The sequence below is a fragment of the Strix aluco genome, chromosome 3, assembly GCF_031877795.1.
Source record: "Strix aluco isolate bStrAlu1 chromosome 3, bStrAlu1.hap1, whole genome shotgun sequence".
Lineage (NCBI taxonomy): Eukaryota > Metazoa > Chordata > Aves > Strigiformes > Strigidae > Strix > Strix aluco.
In genome coordinates this window covers 35,020,262-35,044,059 of record NC_133933.1, presented here as the reverse complement: position 1 = coordinate 35,044,059, position 23,798 = coordinate 35,020,262, and the positions used below count along the sequence as shown (strand labels likewise).

The 23,798-nt window shown below is 37.6% G+C and overlaps 1 protein-coding gene across 3 annotated transcripts in view; it reads right to left on the bottom strand.

Moving 5' to 3' along the window:
• Nucleotides 1-1,375: 1,375 nt before the first annotated feature.
• The window catches only part of SOCS5 (suppressor of cytokine signaling 5), a 36,272-nt gene continuing 13,849 nt past the window's right edge, over nucleotides 1,376-23,798 (bottom strand). For 2 of the 3 annotated variants that reach the window (XM_074818073.1, XM_074818074.1), the window contains exons 2-3: nucleotides 12,020-12,111; nucleotides 1,376-9,555 (exon numbers count right to left, since the gene is read on the bottom strand). In XM_074818073.1, the coding sequence (XP_074674174.1) occupies nucleotides 7,933-9,543 (1,611 nt within the window). In that variant the 5' untranslated portion in view covers nucleotides 9,544-9,555; nucleotides 12,020-12,111 and the 3' untranslated portion in view covers nucleotides 1,376-7,932. The remainder of the gene's footprint in view (nucleotides 9,556-12,019; nucleotides 12,112-23,798) is intronic. The other variant, XM_074818075.1, reaches the window with a different exon arrangement.

Below are 23,798 nucleotides of genomic sequence, written 5' to 3'. Positions count from 1 at the left end.
ATTCATTTGCCCAGGTCTTCTGGGTTTGGTGGCAGCAACGTTGCTTCAGGAATTTCTACTGTGCAGAAAGCGTGTTGCTTCTCAGCATTTGATCTGGGTAACCAAATAAATGCTTATGTGGACAATCAGAAGCCCAAGAAACACGGCTACAGGTACATGTTCTCTTCCGCACAACTTGCACTAGTATAGCCAGCCATGTTCATTCTAGGGCCTCTCCTATGTTTATTCTATATACCTATATATTCTATTCTAGATACCTATGCATTTTTGGCATCCTTCAAAGTCTCAACACAAACAGCTTTCTGAGACAGACTCCTAAAATTCCTTCCTCTAGGGAAAGTGACAGAGAAGAGACTGACTCTAGAAAACCCAGCTTCAGATCACCTGGTGTTTTGAAACCCTTTTGAAATATTGTGCCTACATCTTCCTTACCTAAACACTCAAAATAATTATATAATATTACAAATTATGATCTCTGCCACAAGTTTAACAGAATTAGAGCTTCATATTTCAAACACACCACTATAATAGGTAAGGTAATTCCCATAACTTTCATTTATTAATCAATTTCAGATTTATTTTAGTCAAGTTGGAGACAATTAACCTTCTGCATGTTTCAATGAACAAAGGCAAACTCTATATGAAACAGCCAAAAAAATAGTTTTGTTTTCAGAGTTTTCTATTAGTTGACTAGGGATGAGAGATAAAGAGACTCCAAAGGAGCCTAGACTACATGTATTTTTAGGAGCAATGCTCTAGAAAATATATAATTAACAAATTAAGAAGCCTGAAATAGTTCCACAGAGCAGCCCACAATGCTTTTTCAGCTTGTCACATGGCCGCTGTTGTGCCCAGCTATAACTCCCCACCAGCAGCATTCTGCCCAACTTTCATCATCTGCAGAGTTTGCACTAATTTGCTTTAGGAGCAGCTCCCATCAGGCACAACAGAGAGACTCTCTCAGTTTACAGGACGACAGCTACATCTGTTCCTTAGTTTGTGCTCGTGGGGGCCGTGCTCTAGAATGCACACGTTTATGTAACAAAAACGTGTACTTAGCCCACAACTGGGGAGAAAAGCCCTTGAGATTTAAGTGAAAACTTGCTAAATTAAGAGCTTGCTGGGATTTCAGAGTAAAACTCCTAAAGACGATAATTATCAGTCTCTGGATCTCTTCACTCAAGTATTTTAGATGCAACAGAAACAGACGGGAATAAACATGAGCTACTGATTATTTTGATCTAACTACTGATCCCTTTGACATGTATGACAACTAAATATTTGTGAAAATACGCATTCACAGTATAGACTTAAAATAAACTCATTAAAACCACAACTTTTTGCTCCCAAACAAATATAAAAAGAAAACAATATGGTAGTTTATACCCCATTTATTAAGACAGAGCCATCTATTACTTAATACACTGGTTGGGTAGCCATAAATCACATTATTTTCTTACTATATTGGGATGCAAGACAGTTTGGCAACCAGATAACAAAGACAAATTAGGCAGGGTGAAGAAACATTTAAGCTGCAGCAGGTTAAAACCCATCTAAGCTAGGGAGACCTAAACCAGCGCAGTTATACAAGGTGCTGGCATCGGGCGACGCTCGGCTCAGCTCGGCACGGCACGCTTGCCAGCCAACTCCTCGAGTGCCCGGCGGGCCTGCCAGGGCCCCTTCAACTGGAATGTCGGGAAAAGGTCCAGGGACCGTCTGGGTGCCGCTTTTTTGGACACCTACCAAAGAGTGCATCACCAAAGCTACAGTTTTTCTGTGCAGGGATCGCATAGTTTTTTTGTAAGAATGAAGGCTTCTGGTAAGAAAGAAGGTTTATAGTGCAATCTGAATCAATTTGTGCCCACAGTGTCATTATTAATTCTCCCAAAACAGTTTAAATATAATCGTGTAGGAATTTGCTATCTCTGTAAAGATATTACAAAGTAGTGTTTATACAGTTGGTGACTACATAGACTCAATTTTAATAAATATATCTCTTTATGCTTTTGCAAAACTACAAGTACAAAAGCAAGAAGTGACAAAAGCAGCCGAGTACTTTTGCATCTTCCAAAAGCTATTAAAATTCTCAGGGCTCAAAAGTTAATATACTTTATCGCACAGGAAGCACACACCATGTTCAATTTAACATCTGCTCAGAGAAAAACAAAACCTAATTCTGCTTCCTCTTTGCCAACATGTCACCAAGTTACAACTCCTGCCAAGAAATCAGAGGTTGCTCTACTCCAGACAAGCAAGTTCAGATATGTTTCTGCTTGTCAGTGTAGCTGTGTGCTTAACAAGAAAATTTGCAACATTAGCTATATCACATATACACAATTATGTACTTTTTTCTACTGAAGACAGAAAGAAACAAAGGGTCAAGCACCAGGAGCTTCAGCTCATAAATACATTGTGTTGGCCCTAAGAAACCTAGCTGATAACAGCTGTAGCTTTAATGCAGATTTACAAAGTGAACATTTATTCAGCTTGAAAAGCATATACACAATAGTTATATTGATAACAATAGATTCAAAGATGGTATCAAGCTAACATCCTATTGATACACAATTTTGTAAATGCAGTATTTTATAAAAATAAGAAATGGCAATGCTTCATTGAAATAACAGATTTAAAATTTGCTTCTTGAAACAACTACTCTTATATCAGTATGGCAACATGCAAGCAAATTAAGTAAACGCATCAGATTTCTTTCCAGTCTTTAAATGTTTGTAAGGTTAAAGTCATCCAGAGGTGGTTTGGTTTTTTTAAAAGAGTTAAGACATAGTGAGAGGGGGGAGGAAACTTCTTAAAAAGCTCGTTAAGAGATTCTTACCTCATTGCAAGACATTGACTTTAGGTATCTTGCTGTGAAAACATCAAGCCTTTTTCTTTTCAAAGGCCTCATCAATACAATTTCAATTAAAAATGAAAAAAGCTTAAAATCCAGACATTTAAAGTCAACTGCATTTGGTAGACACAACCCATGTCAAACTAAATGATTCTCTGTACATCAACATTGTAAAAAGGGAGAGCAATTAGCAGTGTTATACCATGCTTTGTAAGAGTTATCACTTTAAAAGGCAACTGATTTGATTTCTGTCTATTGTGAGATTTTTTTTTAAAAGCAATTATGAACAAAAAAAGATCTCCTTTGGTCACAGGAGACAACCGTTTAGACAAGTGTGGCAATGGCAGGAAAACACACACCAACCAACTCACTCTAATATATAAATACAGCTGAAGATACAAATAAAATAGTCCTTTTATTTGCAATGCATGCCATGCACAGAAGTTAGAATTTTTAGAATTCCAATATATTAATGCTCACCATATTGGTGTACTTCAGGTAGCTTCAAGAAAGACCATGAACGTACACATGCTTGGAGGCATCTTATTAACAGATATATATGGGCTACATAGATCCTTGCAGGCTAAGGTTTGGCACATAGATGATCATTTCACAACAACATTTTAGGAAAACGAGACTCAAAAAGCACTTTCATAATTTTAAATGTGAATGGTTTTAAAAAGACAAATAGTTATTTTAGAATCAAAGAAGATTCAGTTCATATTTCTCCATTAAATACTGTATTTCAAGGTAGCTTCAAAAAAAAAAAAAAAAACCACACTCCCTGCAGAGTCATCTCTGGTACTCAAGAAACTTCTCACTTGACAGCTTCAGTCTTACACGCAACATTGCAGCAGAAACAAGCTTTAAAGCATTCTGCAAATATTTTGGCTTGCACATGGAGACTAAAGCAAACCAGTTTGGTATCACAGAAATTCAGAATCTTTGCTTGTTTCTAAGTAGTGCAGAACCTTAAAGTTAAATATGGACTTAAGGATGTGAGTGACTGTCAGGATGACATCTAGCAGAGGCTTGAATTCATCTTATCAAACACTATGGATACACTGACAGGCCTTTCAAAGACTGTATGCTTCTGATTTAAAGACTATCATTTTGTAAGCAACAAGTCTTCAAATACACACAAAATTTAAAAGTACATAAATGCAAAACATGGCTTTGTAAATTATTTTCTTAAGTTTCATTCTGACAAGTAAATTAACTGGACAAGCGCCTACATGTCCTTCAGGGTATTTTCAGAAGAGTTATGCCTTTAAAACTGATTAAAAACCCCAACCCATAGACCCTCATATATAGTCAAAATACAGTATAGTTAATTTTCTCCAATTCCATGGGGACATAGATTTCTAAACAGATTCGCATTTAATGCCCCCATTTTTTAAATTGTAATTCTGTTCTACAAATAGTGATCCAGTTAGGGTAAAAAAAAAAACCTCCATGCACTATATGTCAATGTATTAATGACATTTTATTTATGCAATAATTTTCCAGTGTTAGATAACATGTTATATGGAAATTACAATTATTTTAATTTCCATATCTCGGTAAACTGGAGCTGTTGCTGACTTCCTAAAATATAATGATGTGTGTATGTATATGCAACAAAACCACCAAGTTGTGCTAAGTATTCAGAGATCTTAATTCCCACACAGCAGCACCACCCTGTTGTATTCAAATATGGTCAAAGATCTTCGTAAGATTTTTTGCAAAATAATCCTACCAAGTAAGCCCTTTCTATAGCCCTTTCTGCAGAAATGAGAATTGTCTCGAAAGAACTTTACACGACTGAGGCTCAAATACCTATCTGTCACGTAACCAAATTAGCTTGGAATCATGCTAGCATACCTTTGAATCCTATTGTTAAAAATAATTGCTAGCATACATTGAAACCTGTTGTTAAAAAAACAGATCAGTGGTTTGTGCACATCTTATGAAGAAGACATGTATAAGATTTTCTAAACAAAATCAGAAGGTTAAAGTTAAAGCATACTCCTCAAACACAAATGAGGAATCAACTACCTGCATTCTCAACATACTAATGTTTTAGTGCCTTCAAAACTGAAAATGCATTCATTAAGAAATACTCTGATACTTGAGTAGTCAATACTCAAGTCTACTATAACTTTAAAAGTGATTATTTTTAGTATAACCACACTAGCAAGTTATTCTGTATATTTCAGTGAAGCAAAGCTTTAAAAAAGTTGTAGAGAAATAGATCATTTCTTTTTTGTGTGTTTTAAGGGAGCAATAAATCCTCTCCGTAAAGATTATTTACACAAATGCAAGAGCAAACTTTCTGAGATAAGGGTTTGGGGTTTTTATTTTTTTTTTTCCAAAGATTCCACCACATGATAAAAAACGAAATGAATGTGTATTCCTGACCACATTGATAATGTCACAGCTAGAATCTCATCAGCTAGTTTATGACAAGCAACTGCAACAGGTGTAAACAAAAAACAGGTCCCTACATCGGGACAAAGCTTGGTTGCAGGTTGACTGTATGATACTAATATCGAAAGCAAGATTTAGAGTAAACTCATCTGGAATTCAGATCCAACTGAGGGAACAGTGAAAACGACACAGTGAAGGTACACTTGGGTGCAATTTCATGCTGGTGACTTTTTTTTCCTCTTTTTATGCTTAGAGCAGATTTTAAACCAGGAGTTGCATATCCAATGACACACACACAATTCAAAACTTAAGTGACCATTAGCACATTTGTACACATACTTACATAAACTTATTTACATATTCTAAACAAAGTTCCATTTTAACAGTTGAAGTCTTTTAACACATGAAAGAAGATAAGCTACTACAAAGAATGCATAAAGGGATCACAAATTTTCCACAAGCATATAAACACACATTTTAAAGTGCTTTCTGGGTGCTTCAGATTAACTCCTTGCAGTATGAGCTTCTATAGTAGTGCTGTTCCAGTCATTACAAAAGTATTTAAATCATTCCCCTTCAGGTGCACTGTGAGTTCAAGAAAAATGACAACACCATTGATGTAAAAGTTTTAGGCTCTACCAACATAAACACATACATAAGTTCAGGTGAAGTTGTCAAATACTTTGGTTTAGCATAGCTTGGGATAAATATTTGATAGAACAGAAATTGCACCTCTCCACTCTTAAGTTTTTTACTAAAAAAATACCCCAACATAAATTGACAGTATTCTTTGGTAAAAACAGGACATTTGGCCAGTTTGAGTGTACATTTATTTATTAAAATAGTCTAAAAGTGAACAAATGCCACTGCTGTACTGTCAATTTACAGGAATAACCATTCCTTATTCAGTGGGGAGTATCAAAACATTAAGCTTAGCAGTTGCTATATAACAAGCTGAAACACCTTCAGCAACCATTACAGGGGATCAATAATGTTTCAGAATACTTTTTGCTTAACATTTATCCTTTACAATCCGTTACAAAAACTGGAAAATGCTCTATGCCTGCAGACAAGTCCATTACTTTGCAGTGACTACAGAAACATTATTCAATGGTGTACACTGTTCGGTTTCTGACAAGCATGTAACAAAAACCAGGAATATGGTGTGCTGACCAACCAATATTCAACTGCACCGTATTTGTGCATCGCCTATACTAAGTACTAAGAAAAGCCTATTAAAAATTCAGTTAACTGCTACAAGTTATGTGAATATATAAAAACAGAGCAGATATACAAGTATAACACTGAACATACTGTACTTTATTAGCACAAAAAGCCAGAACAAGGCACAGCAAGCAGAAAAATACATCAATAGAAGGGTTAGTGTAGCATACAAGAATAACGTTTATTGTACTTGCAGCCAAAATGTTCCCTACCTCGCACAGGTCACTGCCATAGAGAAGTAAGTAATAACATACTGTAGCAGCTGGTAAAGAAACTAGGGAGCACTCATAATTGGTACAAAACATTAAACAGGGGTCAGGGCATTCCAACAGAATTTTAGTGCAAAAATGTCTAAGACAGAACTATTTTAAGTTCCATCTTCAATTAAATAAGCAAACAGAACTTGGAATCCTGTTTCCAAGTAATCTGTTGAAACTATAATCAGTGCATATTACTTCAAAACATTTTTAAAAGCGCAAATGGAAAGATATTTACAAATAAAGTGTAACAGTACCTTTGAAACCTGACATTTATTTCAGATATGTCAGATTTTTGTATTCTGATTATAATTCAACCACTTGTCATTTTCTCCATAAAAATATCAGATGATTTTAAATAATTAAACATTTTTTCTCTTCACTATTACCTTCCATTGTAAGTTACTAGCAGTCAGGTCACCAAATTCTGGTTTTAGAAAAAAACGCAACCTTTGTTTCATGGCAATAATCTAATCCCGTGTCCTGCCACTGAATCAGTAATTCACACTGGAAGGTATTTAGCTGTCCAAGACAGTATTACTTTTGCTAACAATGCCACTTAAATCTCCAAGTGTTTAAAACAGAATTACAGTACTGAGCAGGCATATTCAAGTCTTAATGATTAGGAAACCTTATATACTGAGAAAAGCATGATTCATCTGTTAGCATCAAAGCACCATTAACTCTTAATGGCCTGCTTCTAATGAACTGCTCTTCATTAAAAGAAAATACTCTTATTCACTAGTATTTGGAAACTTGTTTGTGAGCTAAATTAGTACTTTGAGTAGTGGAAAGTTTTCAAGAAGATCATTTTAAAAAAATACTTCAAATATTAGCAAAAATGCTCCTCTAATAAAGCCTTTCTTTATTAGCATTACATGAATGCCCCATGGAAAATGCCTCATAGTTTCTTCATCCAATTACTACAGCTATAAAAGGGAAACAAAATATTTAGAAATTAGCAAAAATATTTTCATTAGGCCTTAATGAAAAACGTGCAGAATCGTGTCTGCTTATTGTTTCCAAGAGGCATCACAACTTAGTTTGATTAACAGCAGGCAGCATCTGACAGGATACTAACACTCAGCTTAAATAGGATATTGCCGAAAAGCTAGACGTTGTTGGTGCGCTTGCTGCAGTTAAACTGTAACACACAAAAAAAAGCGTATTCTAGAAGCTTATTCTGATTTCCATTTACTTCGTTTTTATAGGTTCCCGCTCCAGCCATCGCACCCTGACTTTTTGTTTATAGTGATACTCCTTTAGAAAGTCTTGCAACATTGAGGGTAGAGGAAGGTCATCAATTCCATCATACGTAGTGCACCTGCAGATTACTGCCCGGCAGATATACTGCAGACTAAAGGGGAAAGTCCTGTTCAGAGATACAGTAAGCAAGGGTTCAAAGAACATGCAGGAGCTAGGGTCTTTGTAGTGTTCCAGAAGCCCTGTAACAGTGGAGGAGTGAAACACACAGGGATCATGGGCATCGAAACTAAAGTTGTGATTCCACTGCTCAATGCGTGCATGTAGCGAGCGGTTGTAACGACGGAAGCTCACAGAGAAGAGGTAGTCCTCTTGCGCAGAATCCCTGAGCAAAAAAGTGCCTTCGGGTTTACCCTCCAGAAGTGCTTCTGCTTCATAGCGGTCCATCACACCCCAGTAACATGGGTTACCTGTGATCTGAAGTAAGTCTGGCACAAGGCAATGGATGTAATCAATTTGAGTGTGCACTTTCCAAGCCCCCTGCCTGCTGATGTGGCCGTGGCTCTCTCCAGACATCTGACGCTGCTTCTGCCTGCGCGACTGCAGACAAAGCGTTGTTGTGTCCTCCTCAGAGTCACAGTTCCCTGGAGGTGTTATGCTTTTGTCCCCGGTCAGCTCAGTCATACCAGGGGCTAACTTTGGTCCCAGTTTATACAACGGATTAACCTGTGCTGTAGCTTCAAAAGTATGTATTTGGGCATTGGGAGGGGGATCAACCCCTTCTTCAATACTAAGTCTACGTCTCTCTCTGAGCCTGTCTTCTTCATCTTCTGTGGAAACCAAGGAAGGATCAAACGTGTCAAAAAATGTTGAATGAGGACTCACAGGCGCTGTGTGTTGTTTAATCAGATGCCACTTCTGAGCCAGATCTGAGCCTGCAGGAAAAGGGCATTTCTCAAGCATTAGTTCAGAGAGATGGATCTTTCTTTTGTTAGAAAACAGAGGTTTGGACTGTTTGCTGTAAGTTCTCATGGGAAAACACAGCCCAACGGTATCTTGTAGACGCTGTCGCAGAGAACGGCTACCTACTGTCCTGTTTGATACCGCATCCATATCATGGACAGAGCTCACCCCATACCTTCTCTCCCTCCTCTGCAAACCACTTCGTGTTCTACCAAATCTTTTCTCGGTATCCAAGGAGCTCTGGGTCTTGGTAGAGCAGGAATGCTTCTTCTTCCCACCCCAAGGAGCATGCCGAGAATAAGAGTCCCTTCGAGCAAGTCTAGCTCCCGTGGTGACACACGAGTCATTCTCTTTCTCAATGCTTATTTCAACAATCTGAGGAATTTCTGTGACACAGTTTTGGTTCCGCCTTGCCGAATTCTTTGAAGGACTTAAACCTAATTGCAAAGCAATGTTTTCTCTCAAAGGGCTGCTGGGTTGTTGTTGAGCCAAGTCAGTTATCTGGATAGCTTTCTCTTTAGCAGATGAGCAACTATTGGAGTTCACAACTACATTTTCGTTTTGGCTTCCACCCTCATGACTGAAGAGATTCTGGCACCTGTATTTGAAATTGTTCCACATCTTTCCCACTTTATCCATGGATTACGTTATCTAAATTCAAGAGGAGAAGAAATATTAAAATAAAAATATTGTTTAAAAAAAAATGAGGATACATCTTCAGTTATCAGTCAAGTTACAGACACAAGACAACAGTTAATTGAACACACTACCTTTGAATAACTGCCCTACTGTTTGTATGGTTACGCGGAAGTGACATGCATCACACCATTTCAATATTTAGAAAAATCACCATGAAGAAAATGTTTGGGAAATTTGAAACATTTTCTTTACAAGCAGGCCCTCCCATTTTTCTGTAGGCACATAGGTAGTCTGCATAGTTGTATTTGACAGACAGGAAATATGCAGTCTAAAATTCTTCATTTTAGGAAGAATTTGTAAGTCATATGTAAGGTATGACTCCCTCATACCCAATAAGCAGTAGTAAAACAAATCCTGAAAAAGAACTATTCAAGTTACTCTAAACTATGAGTGTAGCTAGCGAAATCCAACAAGTGCACTGAAAATGTCCAGATACACCATCTAAAAGAAAAAGCTCCAGCCGTAGGTCAGATAAATTCCAATCTGTAACTGACAAGATTCAAAAAATTAGCGCAAAAATAGGAATTTAGGGGGAAAAAAAACATTCAGCATTCTTAGATAAGGCAATCTCCAAAAGACAAGGAAAGGCAGTAAGGTATCAGCAGAATTTTAGAATTATAAAGTCTCTGATATATTAATAAAAGCCATACATATGAAACATCAAAAAAACCAACCCAACCCAAACAAACGCTCTGGCTTTATTACTGAAGTTATAAAAGAATGAAAGAGCCCAAGGAGCTTTTCTATCTTTAGTAAGAATACTTAAAAAGAAAGCAGCTCCCCAGCAGAAACACGATGACAGTGAATCATGAAGATACAGTAAAAAGATAAAAACTTTAGTAGTGTGTATTCTGCAACTACTTCTTTAGAAGCAGAGTTTGATAACTGGAACAAGACTGCCAAAAACACAGGACTGCCCTAGGACAGAGAGAAACAGGCTAATTCTGTACTAAAAAAAGTCAGACAATGCCAAGCTAAATTAGGTCTAATTAAGTTCTGAGAGAAGTGCTAAACTTAAAGGACTAAAACATATTATCTTATCTAATTTAATTCTTAATGGAAACTGCTCTGCTCTTTGGAAACACTATTTTGAAGCAACATTCCTCTGTTGTTGCAGTTCTTTTCTGTTCACAGCTAGAAAGGAATCTGAAGCAGTGATCAAATGCACTGGGTCTCATGAAATAATGTGGATGGTAAACAAGCAAGCAATACTCTAGTGATCCAGTCTAGGAGTCCCTTAAGATAGAAGCACAGCTGTAAGCCCATGACTTTATAGCACAATCCACTGAGACTGGGGAAGAGTCAGAGGCACAGCTTACATGAAAATGATGAAATGATAATGAAAGTGAAACACCTAACTGTTATAGGAACAGAAAGCAAAAGCTTTCTTCCCCACTCCTTCCTCAGATACTTCAGTAAACCCAGCAAGCTAGGTATCTACATCCAGTTGCATAAAATAAAACCGTAAGACTTAATTTAGTGTGGATGCAGGGAAGTGGGAGAATCAGGCCTTAACAGTCTCTGGCAATCACTGGTTGCCATGGTAATTAGGTAATAAATTACCTAGAACACAGTGCTAATGACAATCCGAACAACACCTAAGTAGTTATTAAGGAGGGAGACACTTGCAGATAAATATTATACATAGAAGATGCTATAGAGTTCTGTGCATATGTAAAAGTGAAAGTCCGTAAGCAATGAGCAAGGAATGTCTTCCTGACTGAAAAAACCTCCTAAATTTGTTTTTTCTGGAGTCGTCTGGCCCAAGCTGGGGGACTGGGGGAGTTCTAAGAGCAGCAGAACTAATAAAGGCAGATCACATACAGATTTGTAGGAATCATACAACCATGTACCACGCCATCGCAATAATCATCGCTGTTTGCGGTGTCTCAGAATATCCACACTGACCAGAAGGCAGCATACGCTTGCTGGCTGCCAGCCTGTCAACACAGAGTATATAAGGTTGACTTCTACCCACTTTTCTCTCGAGTTGTACACTTCTTTCTCTTCCTAGTCACAGAGATGTTTAAAATTTTGGGGAAGGGAAAAAGAAGAGAGTATATAACCTCCATTCCCTTGGGAAATCAGGCTAGAAACAGCACACATCCTTTTGACAATGAACTGGAATTACTTTCTAACCAAACAGTCATACACTATTCAGTGGTGTCTTTTATTCTAAACTGCTCATTATTGCTCTTCCTTTGCACTATTAGTCTAGAATGTCTTTAGGCTGTTAGACGGGTGGAAAGTTCTCTACACTTGCCCAGAAAGCTTCAAGAACAAAGGAAAAACAACAAACCCCCAACCCACAAAACCCCCACCGTACTGGCTTGACAGACTGTACTTTTCAAAAGTTAAACTTAAAAGGTTTAACTACTTTTCGTCATACTCAAGAGAATATAGATACCCTTCTTACCCAGAAAAGCATATGAGTCACTGTATCTTGTCTTGAGCATATACCTCAACATGAACTTGCTAGTTTCCTTCTCTGAGTTGTGGACATGATTACTACAAAGAGAAAAAGAGTATTTTTGTTAGTGGTTAGAATATCTTTTAATTTAGATATTTACAATTAGTCACTGGTATCAAAGGGATATTTTACTAATTGTATCTTAAATTTGTGCATGAAACTGCCTGCTCATTATATATTTGTTTATGCATATTAACATAAACAAAAAGCTTCACAGAACCTTTCTCATCCATTAACAATATTTGTCAAATAGAGTCCATGAGAGAACCCTCAAATGAAGCTTTTGAGAACCAAGAGCAAAGCCACAGCATCTGAAGTGCCAGGCACAATAGGCATACTCAGGCCTGTAAAAATGGTTTTCCCACATTCAGTCTCAAGTCCAAAGCGGTGGTTCCCAAGTTGTGGTTGGCAGTGTTGTCAGATCACCTCATACTGCCTCTCCTCCTTGTTTCCAGCTGCTACATCACATCAAAAGGCAGCTAAAAATACACACTTTTCTAATATTACTTTTCCAGGTAAGCAACTGCTGCACTTGCCACAAGGATGTTATATGATTGTGAAGCAAGAGGAATATGAACCATGATTCTAAAAATGGGAAAGTGGAATACAAGACAAGTTCTTTATTAAAAGAGTAGGTCAGCATTTCTGTAAAATAATCACCATTGTTTTTCAGAAATCCAAGAGTTGAGGGATTTAGTATGCTCACACCACTGTCAGAAGTCTAATGGTAACAGGACAGAAGAGAATAATTTGCTTCTCCACACTAGAACCAAGCCCAGGACAGCAGTAAGAGTTAACAGAAAACATTGAGAACTTATGTTAACGTTTTACATGCAGAACAGGAAGAAAAATATTAAAATATGATGTATATTTACTGGAATAAAAAACTGTGGGGTTGAGCAATCACTAGGTGAATATTAAAAGTTAATATTCCCAGGCAGAAACTCCAGAGTAATGGCAGAAAAGTACTAAACATTATTAGTTTCCATTCACCGCAGGAAGCACTAAAATCACTGAAACACTTTTAAAGTTAGGCCATACTACTACTATTGAAAGATTCCATAAAAGTAACCTTTTCAGAGAGCAACAGAGTTACAAGTACAAAATCTTAGTAGAAAACGAAGATAAAAGCAAATGTAAAGTTCTTGTGCAACTTTGACATTTATACCCATTTCTTTCCCCATTAGGTTCCTAGCAAGTCTACAAACACAAGACAATAGAACATACTATAATTGGTTCAGAGCAAGGCCTTAACAGAGCAAACGAAAGGTAAAGTTGCTAGAGTAAGGGCTCTACAATTTTCAGTAAAGCCTTACTTAAAACATTAGGTCATTCAGGCCTCTGAAGAAATAACTTGCATTCTGAATAAAACCAGTAATGCTGTTTTACTGGGCACAGGTGGCAAAGGGGCTGCATGCTAACCATTTTAACTCATTAAAAATACAAAAGGGACAAAGACGCTTATCTTGAAATTTCATACACAACAGTACTTAACTTTATACATCACTATTATTCCTCAGTTCTGCTCAGAAACATGAACAGTCAACGTATCGCATCCCCACTGCCAGCCAGCTGACACAGCCTGTCGGACAGGCTGCCCAGTGGCTCCGGAGGGAGCGGTTGCTTTGGGAACCATCCTTCGCTAATGGAAAACAGTTTCTTGAATTTGGGTGACTGTCTCAGTTAAACCTCTCAACCTTGTGTTAAAATAAAACTTAAGTCATTGGTAAAATATTTAATATTCCATCTAGTAATTTTAAATTAGTTTAAATCAATGTGCAACAGATGTGTGGTTTCACAGATTTCTTGTGACAGCGTGAAGATTGACAAAATACAAATTACTTCTGAACTAGCCCTAAAGCCATCCTGGTTTTACAAAGGAGCACTGCCAGTGGTTATTTTAGCCTAAACAGAAAATAAATATGATTCCACCAAAATCCACAAAGTGAATTCATCAATTTGTAGATTTTCTCAGAAAAAGAAAAGTTATACTAATGTTCCTAAACCAATCTTTTTTCAGCTAAAAAATATTTCTATCTACTTTAAATGGGCATACGTTATCTTAAAAAAACAACAGGTAGTAAGCACTCTACAGGGATTACAGAAGCAATGAACAGTAGTATCTTAATGCTATATTCCCATTTGCAGTAAATGTAGAGATGTTCAAAGCCATGAAGTTTGCATGAGTGTAGTCTTCAAGTATTTTGAGCATAAAAATGATGAAACTACAAAGAGATAGGAAAAACATTTGTGTAATATGATTTAAATAAAGACAACAGTTAAAACCTGTTTGTAATCTTGAACTATCACATATTAATAAATTACTGTGAAAACTCAGACCACTCTTGACAGAATGGTCACAAGATCTAGCTGGAGCCTTCTGCCTGTGACCTCCTAGGAGGAACATTCAAAGCCAAGGCTGTACTCTGTCCTAAAGATAATACACTCATTTCACAGTGTTACCCAATTCAAAAATTAGTTGAATTCAAAAATTAGGTAAATTACATTCAAAATATTGACTCCTAAAAATGTACCATCTTCACAAAAGCTGATACACTGCATCACATGTGACACCTTACAAAGCAGGTATAGTATGCTTATTTCAAAACCAAGAATCTACAAGATTCTTTGTTTTGATATTTTCACATGATGATAGCTTCAAAACATTGAAAGATAACAAGGACTAAACACTGAAGGAAAACAAAACCAGACAATTCTTCCAAGTCAAGAAAACAGTAACTTGAAAGGGAAGGGAAAGGAGGGGAGGGGAGAAATCAGAGTCTCTCTGCTCCTCGCCCACTGTTTAGTTCAACGCTAGCAGGAGCCCACACAGGCAAGCAGGCTAACACAGTCAGTGACACTGGTGCACATCACCTTGGACCATGGAGGTAGAAGTAAAAGGAATGGAGGGAGACTACACTTCTATTTGGATTGCTCCTTACTTTAAAATGATTCACTTAGCCATGACGAGAGACTCCATTATTAAAGACATTTGCTTCCATTAAAGTATGCTTCCTGAAGAGGTTAATGTCCTATTTGCACATTGCCAAATGCCTGCTATAGGCTACTGCTCCTAGGGATGCACTAACAAAGCTGCTCACATCAGCACTCTGCAACCTTATTCAGTCAAAATGAATAAGGCTGGCAAACACCTACTGTTCAAAGTAACCCACTTGAGGACGGAAGAAAGGGCAATACTAAGGATTACAAAGCAGTTTCCTCCCTTCCAATACACATTCCAGAAATAATGAATTACTACTGTAATACTAGAGACAACATTTCTTAAAAAAAAAAAAGGAGTATGTTGGCTTAAGTGGAACCATGCATTCTTCTACACACACACAAAAATTTGCTCATTGCAGACAGCTTGAAGAACTGATTTGTAGGGCTGGAAGATAGAGGTGGCTGTTATTTTTTTAACTAGACAAGGTAAAGGGGCCAAATGTTTCATGTGGCCATGAAACCCTTACTAGGGCAAAGTACTACTGGTTTTTTTCCTAGCAGGCTCAGATAATTTGGAAGTGCTGTTGCATAGGGAGAAGAATCTGAAGGTCTGAACCCCCAAATCAAAACTCAAACCTGCCAAGAAGAGGTAAAGGATACTGAGCTGTAATTCCAACAACACACAAAATTGGCTTAAGTCAGCACTGCAACCAAAAGAAATGGCGCCAGCCTCTTCCTGGCCACCTGTGCTGGTGCAGAGGTGGTCTGTACACCATATGGCTGCTCAGTCAACCAGCTCAAGGAACTGATCCAGATTAAAATGAATTCTCAGAAAAAGTCTCAATCATTTACTCCATCTGGTTTATTACTCCTGTATAAACATTCATGTTAACACAAGGGAGGAGCGGATGAGGAGGGAGGAAGCAGCAGCCAGGGCAAGACTGCTTCCTTCCACAGCAGCACTGGTTAGTTCTGCTCATGATATTAAGACCTTAGATGGCTACTTTGAAGAGAAATCTCAATTTGAAGTCTACATATTAATCAACTGTGGGGCTCTGGCTATGACGAGAGCAATTAGGATTCTATTTAAGCTGCTGCTTTGAACATTCATGTTGGAAGTTTAGCCACTGAAAACATTTACTTCAAAAATAAAATGCTGAGTTGGCTTGATGTGTCCTAAAACACAGAGAAAGCAACAAGTTTCAAGGACTTAAGCTGGCAGACTGTCAAGTCAAAGAAAAATAATGATATTTTGCCATTGTTCCAACCTGAAAGTAAGTAGTAATCTCCTCCCCCTCCTCCGTGCAGATTCACAATGAGCAAAAAAGCAGTCTTAGCTTGGATAGCTGATGTTCTGCCACTTTCTTTCCAAGCAGCTACACATTGGTAATGTCAGTTCAAAAATATCGCTCCAAGATACTTTGAACAGTGGGATACATCCCTGTAGACCCTTACTAAGCTTTGAGGTTCAAAAAGGACAATGTCAGGACTATGTGTGTTCACATGTTACATTAGAAAATACTGTACAGTTGCCATGCATTTCTTTTCTGTTCAGAAAATTTAAAATCCCTGAAACAGAAAAACCATCAATGGAAGAACAGAACATGAAGAACACTGAACCAAAAATAAAGAGTTGTTTCTGAAGTACTCTTTTTCCTTGTACTTACACAAATCTAGTGGATAATAATATAACCATCATGAACAAAGCTAGTATTTCTAACTACCTAAGGATCACAGAAGCGAGCATAAATTTCAGATATTAATACAGAAATGATGTTACACAGATCTACTGAGAACTCCACATAGTGGTAGATACCTATGGTAGAAGCTCTGCAAATTCAAGACAATGATGCATATTAATTCCAAGTAAAGATACCCTCAAATCATTTAGGTAGTATCCTGATGGCCACTCATCACAACATGTAAATCCACACAAGCAACAATAAACAGAAGCAGTTTCCTTTAACTTATCTCCACACACCCTAAGTAGGCAACTCTTAACTTCACCTTATCATTCAAAAAAGTAAAAGAAAAAGCATTAAGTTATAGCAAAGTAAGGTAGCCACTATGGAAGATAACACTAGGCGACTATGCTGAAATAATGTTTTCTGTACTGCTGCGTTTAACTCTCCTCAAACAGAAGCTGCCAATATACTTTTCTAAAATTATGTGGGTAGAATAAATGTGGTTCCAGTCCTCTTGAAGACCTCTGCAAAAGCTGTAAGTACTGAGAAAAAGTTACGAAGCTCTCCCCTAGCAGGGCAGAATTTGTTTCTACTTTTAAGAACACTAAACGAAGCATATCCTTCTCTATCAAGTTCTAAAATATAAACAGGCCTCACACTGATATAGAGAGTTATCTAATGGTTATTTGTATGTAATTCTTGGGAGTTCTGAGTTAAGGAAAAGCATACCTTAATAGCTATGCCTCACTAAAAGCAAAGAAAATTGGAAGCCAAGTTGAAAAGATGGGTCAATCATATCCCACATCCTTCACTAGCTCAGCAGAAACATCCAATTTAAGCTATTTTGCAAACAGAGCATTTCATTCAATTGAAAATTGGCTATTTTGTAAACAGATCGTTCCTCTATCAGTTTCCTGTTCTGAAACCAACTTACACTGTTTTAACAGTCTTGTTTCTTCTCACTACATTTTTCAAAACCGCAACAGTCTGTCTAACACCTCTCCCTGGCCATAGTACCCTTGTCCCGCACCAGCTTACAAGAATCTCCTTTACACACAGAGCTCTTCTCATGCACGCAGCTACCTCCCATTTCCCTTCTATCTGACCAAGCAAAAGATCGTATTCTCCAATGCAAACAAGCTAGCTGACACCTCTTAAAATTGATTGAATTGATGTATCTATAATGGTGACTACATAGGAAAATGCAGTATTGCTATTCATGCAATTTGCAAGACATTAAAAACAGGCACCCTTCTTTCGAATTTGAGAGAAATGGACCCAAAAGTTCAAAAGTTTCTAGAACCATAACAACTGAGAAGAGTGACAGCCTAAGCTGTGATTTCTTAGGAACTGCAATTAAAGAAGTTAGTGTTAACCTGAAGACTAAATATTGCCACATGCACTTGAAAAAATAAAAGTCTCTTGCACTATGAGTTGCTCAGTTCATAAATTCACTATTTTTGATGAAATTAAAACACCCATTCAGGTTTTATGGATAGCATCTGTATTCTTTGTTCACTGTTAACGTTACTGGAGCAAAGCACTCGATAGTAGCAAGATCATATGCACGTGTAAAAGACAAGAAAACTCAGGAAAATTCCACAACTAAAAATGAGCTGCTCTTTGCAGCAACATAACTTATTTGTAATGTTTAAAAATATAAACATTTAATTACAATTTATAGTACAGCTACATTAACAGATGACATGTAAATTGGTCAGATTCCCTTGTGCCACTGCAGTACTGAAGAGAGATTAAACTTCAAGCTACTGGGGAGAAAACTGCTGGACCAGCAGGGTGTCTTATCTGGCTACAACTACGCTCTACATGAAGTAGAAGGTGGCCTGGGATGGACAGTTCTGATAGCATCCACAAATTTATAAAGTGACCTTCATAATGACTTAACTCCCAACTTACATTCTCTCATGCCAGAACTTTAACAAGTAAACTCTATCACTATAGCACCACTAGCAATCTTAGATCAGTTTCTGTGTAAAACATGTTTTCATAAATAGAAGCATATTTGAATAACTGCAGAGTGAGACCAGGGGATTTAACCTGCAAAGTATTTGGCAAGCAAGGAGTTAAAATCCTGCCTAAGACTACCCCACAGCTGCTGTCAGCAGTCAGGCTTGTCAAAAGAAGCTCTGGGCTGTCTTGACAAGACTAATTGGCAGCAAGCACCTGGTTCCCTAGGCTGGGCCGGGGTAGGTAAAAGAATATAAACCCTGCAAAGAAGAAGGAGAAGGAGCTGGAAGGCTGCCAGTAGGTCTAGCCTGTTTCGTGTTTTCACTTTGTTCCACAGGCAACTTTATCCTAGACTATACCCAGTTAGAGCTATCAGAAACATCTTTCTGCAACTTTCCAGCTGAAAGAAACCCATGCTTTAGAGTTCAGTACCTGTGAGCTCTGCCACTGCATGCCCACCAAGTCTTGCTGTGCAGGGTCATGCTGCTGCACTGCCAACTGCAACATCCGAGCACTATTATTAAATTGCAGCAGAACTGAAATTTTGGTTTCAAATGCCACCAAAAAATTAACTAAAGGTGCTATTATAACTTTAAAATTATGGCCTAATATTCCAGAAAATCAAAACTAAGACTGTCCTGGGTATTCTGTATGTTGGACATATGACAATGGCATCAATATTGACATGGGCAATGACAGCGTATGATACATAGCAAATTACAAAGCATCTTTAAAGAAAGGGAAAACAAGTAAAGAAAACCCCAACATTCTAGAAATTAGCTAAAAGCAGCCTACATGAGGGACTTCAAGTCGGACTTCCAGAAGTGTGAAAAGACACTTAGAACATATTTTGACCTCTACTAGGAATCATGATTTCAGTGACTGTGAAGCTTTCTGAAATTCTGCCCTTTGTTTTTTTTGCAATATTAAAACTCAGGTAAAAAAAAAATTAAACCATTAGCGTTCGAGGTTCAGCCCCTGAAGTAGGGAGATTTTTCTTAGGAGTAAGGAAAAAAAAAAATCAGTTTGTTAGCTTAGCAGAGTCTTATATTATTGAATCTACAAGTGTCTAATTATATATGCACACACAAAAAAATTTATATAATATATACATTACATCAATATACTTCAGATTTTTATTTCTTGTGCAAGACAGTTTAAGTATAAATATTGAAAAGTCAGAACTGAATTTCTATAAAGCAAAGTGCTCAGCAGAGACTTTATCTATGCCTCTGCCAAGTTTCATGTTTTAGATGTTCTACTTGTAGCTTGCTAGTCAAGAATTCCAACAACGTACAGTAGCATGACTATTTCCATAAATTAAATAACTGGAGATATGCAGAATTACAGTGTTTGTGAAAACAAGAGATTGTAATGGAACTCCTTGATAGTCAAACCACTGGTATCACGATAACAAAATCACCCTAGGAGCCATGGAGTATGCTGCTCTGTTTTTAATTGAACACATTATATAAACAGTTGTACCATTCCTTTAACTGATAGTGATGTTAAACAGTACTAATACAAAGATCCATTAGCAATCTTTAAAAAGAAAAAGCTCAGGGCAATGAGATTATAAGTTACTAAATTTAGAGTTACTGCTCTAACAATAACAAAAAAAAAATGTTTCTTACGAGTGACAGCACAGTAAAGGATCCAGCTCCTTGCAATATCTGCTCTCTTCCTGTATTCTGCACCTTTACACAAAGATGACTAATGAGTAATTGTTGTCTACTCATGAATAAGGAGACTTCCATATTTTTAAATTTTTTAAAAAAGTAACTTTTCTTGTGCCACACAAGAATGCCCATGATTCAAAACACAGTATTAGGATGTACCATAAAAGCTTCAAGCAAAAAAAAAAATCTAACTCTTCAAATTGTCAAAAATGTAAGACTACGACTATATGCACAGGCTATGCATTAGAGAAACTGAACAATCATTGATAAGAAAACAGGTCTGTCTTTCCTCCTAAAAGCATCTTGCCTCAGCCCATTACAACTGAGGTGTTAACTAGATTATTATGTTACTATCTTATCTTCAGGGAGCTGGATCCTACTACATAGTAAGATGCAAAGGAAGTGATACTTTCTGTCAAGATGTGGCTACATCTTCTTGGCCTTACATAATGCAATCAGTTACATCAAAACTACTTGAATGAAATGCTTATTCTAGCAAAGAAGCACATGTCTATGTTAAATAAGTGAGCTCCCACAGGATGAGAATTTTCTAAGAAAAATGTACATTTGGCTAGTTCCTAAATTCTTCTGAAAATAAAATACATAAATGCTTTGCCTTTTGATGTCTTCTACCTAATCCTAAAGCTGACTCCAGCTTTCACTAAGGATTGTTGCACCAAGACCTAGTCATAGACCAATAACCCACTGGTTAGCTAACATGCATTCCTATTAATCAAGATGAAAATGGCTTATCTGAAAAAGGCATCTCACTAACCGGTGATACCACTGTAATACCCCCACACAACAGCTCATTTAGTACTGGAAAGACACCAAGTATCTATGAGCTCCTGTCTGATACAGGTAAGTTTAAGTTATAGGCTGCAGGAACTCCTTGAAGACACAGCAATGGAATGGACTAGAAAAATTAATCTTTACAACAGCACTACCTGCATGAGACTGAAGTTTGCAGCACCACATAAAACTGAGCAAACCTAAATCACACAACAATCACTGGATGATGAACTTCTCAGAGAGTGGGTATTTTAAAAAAAAAACAACAACAAACAAACCAAAACCAAAAAACCCACACATAAAACCAAACAAACCCCAAAACACAATGGAGACATAGTGAGTGACTGATGCCATTTCACCATATCAGCTTGAGGTGATAATTTACTATCCCCTGCATGAAAGAAACAGAAGAGCACAGGTGTCTCTACATTGTTTCTCATTAACAGAATTTAGCCATAGCCACTGCACCCTAAGGGTGATAGTCCATGATAACTAACCTACCATTGCTTTGCTGCTATTAAAAGGGATACTCCTGCTTCCCTTCCACCCCTCTGCATCAGTTCCAACATTCATCTGGCCTCTATTTTCACTATAAGCTAATTAATGGGAGCACCAGACAGGCAAACAGCACTTCAGCTAGGAGAAAACAGCCAGAAGAGACAAGCAACTGTGACAGTAGGAGTAGCTTGGGGGTCTTATGCAAAGAGAGAAAGGGAGAAGAAACATCTGTACCAGCAACAGCAAGATGTTAATGCTGGTTCAGCCATTTCTGTGAAACCCCACTCCTTAATGTTAAACCAGATTCTCCTCATACCAGGAAACATGTTTTATTAAGTGAAAGTTATAACTGTGCAGCAAAAAGATAAAATGAAGCCTTGAGATGAAGACTCACATAGAAAAACACTGTACATTTCAGAAGATCTAGGAGCCGTAACACTAACAGGAAAAACTATTAACATAAAAATACAAGAACTATTCCTCTTCATTTTTTCAAAAAGGCATTCAACTGTTACTTAAAATACCAGACAATCTACATAAACATTTTCAAGAAGACAGGGACAACCTGTTCAATAAACAATTTCAGGAAGTTATGATCCTTAAGCATCCTCCATGATGAAAAATAATTTGATTCTTGACATAGAAATGTAAGGTTCCTCAATTTATCATAGGAGACACGTGGCAGTTTCCACATCTAGCTACTGTCACATAGTGGCCAGGAGTTCCTGATGGAAAACATGCATCTGTAGATGAAAACTAAGAAATTCTTGAGGTACCCATGATTAGCCACAGCTTGAGCATCCCCCAAACCTGAAGGGAGTCTACCAGTCAGGTGGAGGGAAGGAGGGGAAAACCAGAGAACACTGTTTAGTGTACCTAAGACTGCAAATTTCCGATAGCACTGTCATCAGTGGCACATAGGCATACAGGACTAACCTGTAGGTAACTTAAAATCCATCATGATTTGAAGAAAAACGATTTACCTTCATAAGATAAGCAGCCAGACTAGAACATCTTTCAGTAAAATCTGTCTGTTCTCTCCTATACTGAATGAAAACGGAAAAGAAACTCCTGCTCAACTGGATACTAAGTTCCTGTGAAGCTTTAAAACTCAGTGAAGGCTATCTTACACAACTTCAAGCATCTACATAATCGACATGGATTTTGCTACAGGGGACATGAATTTTAAAAGGATACTTTCAGCTGTACAGTGTCAACAGGCAAGGCCATCTTTCCTAAAGCTTGAACTAGCCACCTCAAAAGCAGCAGAGAAATTCAGCCTACTTAGTGGGCTTAAAGTCTTCTTCCCAATAAGAGGGACATGCCTTTCAAAACATTTTTTCCCCTTTTTAAAATAATTTATTTATTACCATCACCTAATGCTTCCTATTATCAGACCACGTTCAGTGGCTTTCTGTAGCTTTCTGATTTGGTCTGAATGTTACAGGCCATGTAGCTACCTAAAATAGCTCTTTCAAAGGTGAAGTTGTAACTTTTTTGGACATTTTTCCTACAACATTTTGGCTGTCTTAAAAAACGCTACCTCCTCACCTTATAAATTCAGGAAGTATGGACCATCCTTATAGAAGTACAGCCAAACCTGATCCACTTTGGAACTCCTGAAGTAAAAAAATTTTAGGTTCATTGTTTCAGTAGTCTTTCCAGATTTTATCTGTTAAGGTCTCTAAAGAATCTGATTGAAGTTTTTTCTATGAGTGCCACAGCAATCAGTACTGACCAAACATGTATATCCTGCTGGTATGAAGCGCTTCAGTACGCTCTCTACGACCCACAGTGACACATTAGTATGACAAGTGGCATCCTTGTTATGCTCAGAAGTAATGTATCTGCATACAGGAGAAGCCAAGCTTTAGCCCAGTATGGATACCTCACCTTCTCTAAAGGAGGTCTTAACACAGTCAAAACCACAGTCAACAGTACAGGTGTTGGTAGGGCTCTGGAAGTATTGGGGAGCTGATGGGACAGGAAAGGAGGAGGAATGAGTTCATGATTCCAGAGCCAACGTGGGCCAGGGCTGCCTCTTAGAGATGTCCCACCAGGCTTTGTGTCGTAAGACCCCCTTCGACCCACTAATTAACTTGAGACAATTCTGGTTCCCAGCCTCTGCACAGCTTACTGAAGTCCAGAGGTGTACTTGAA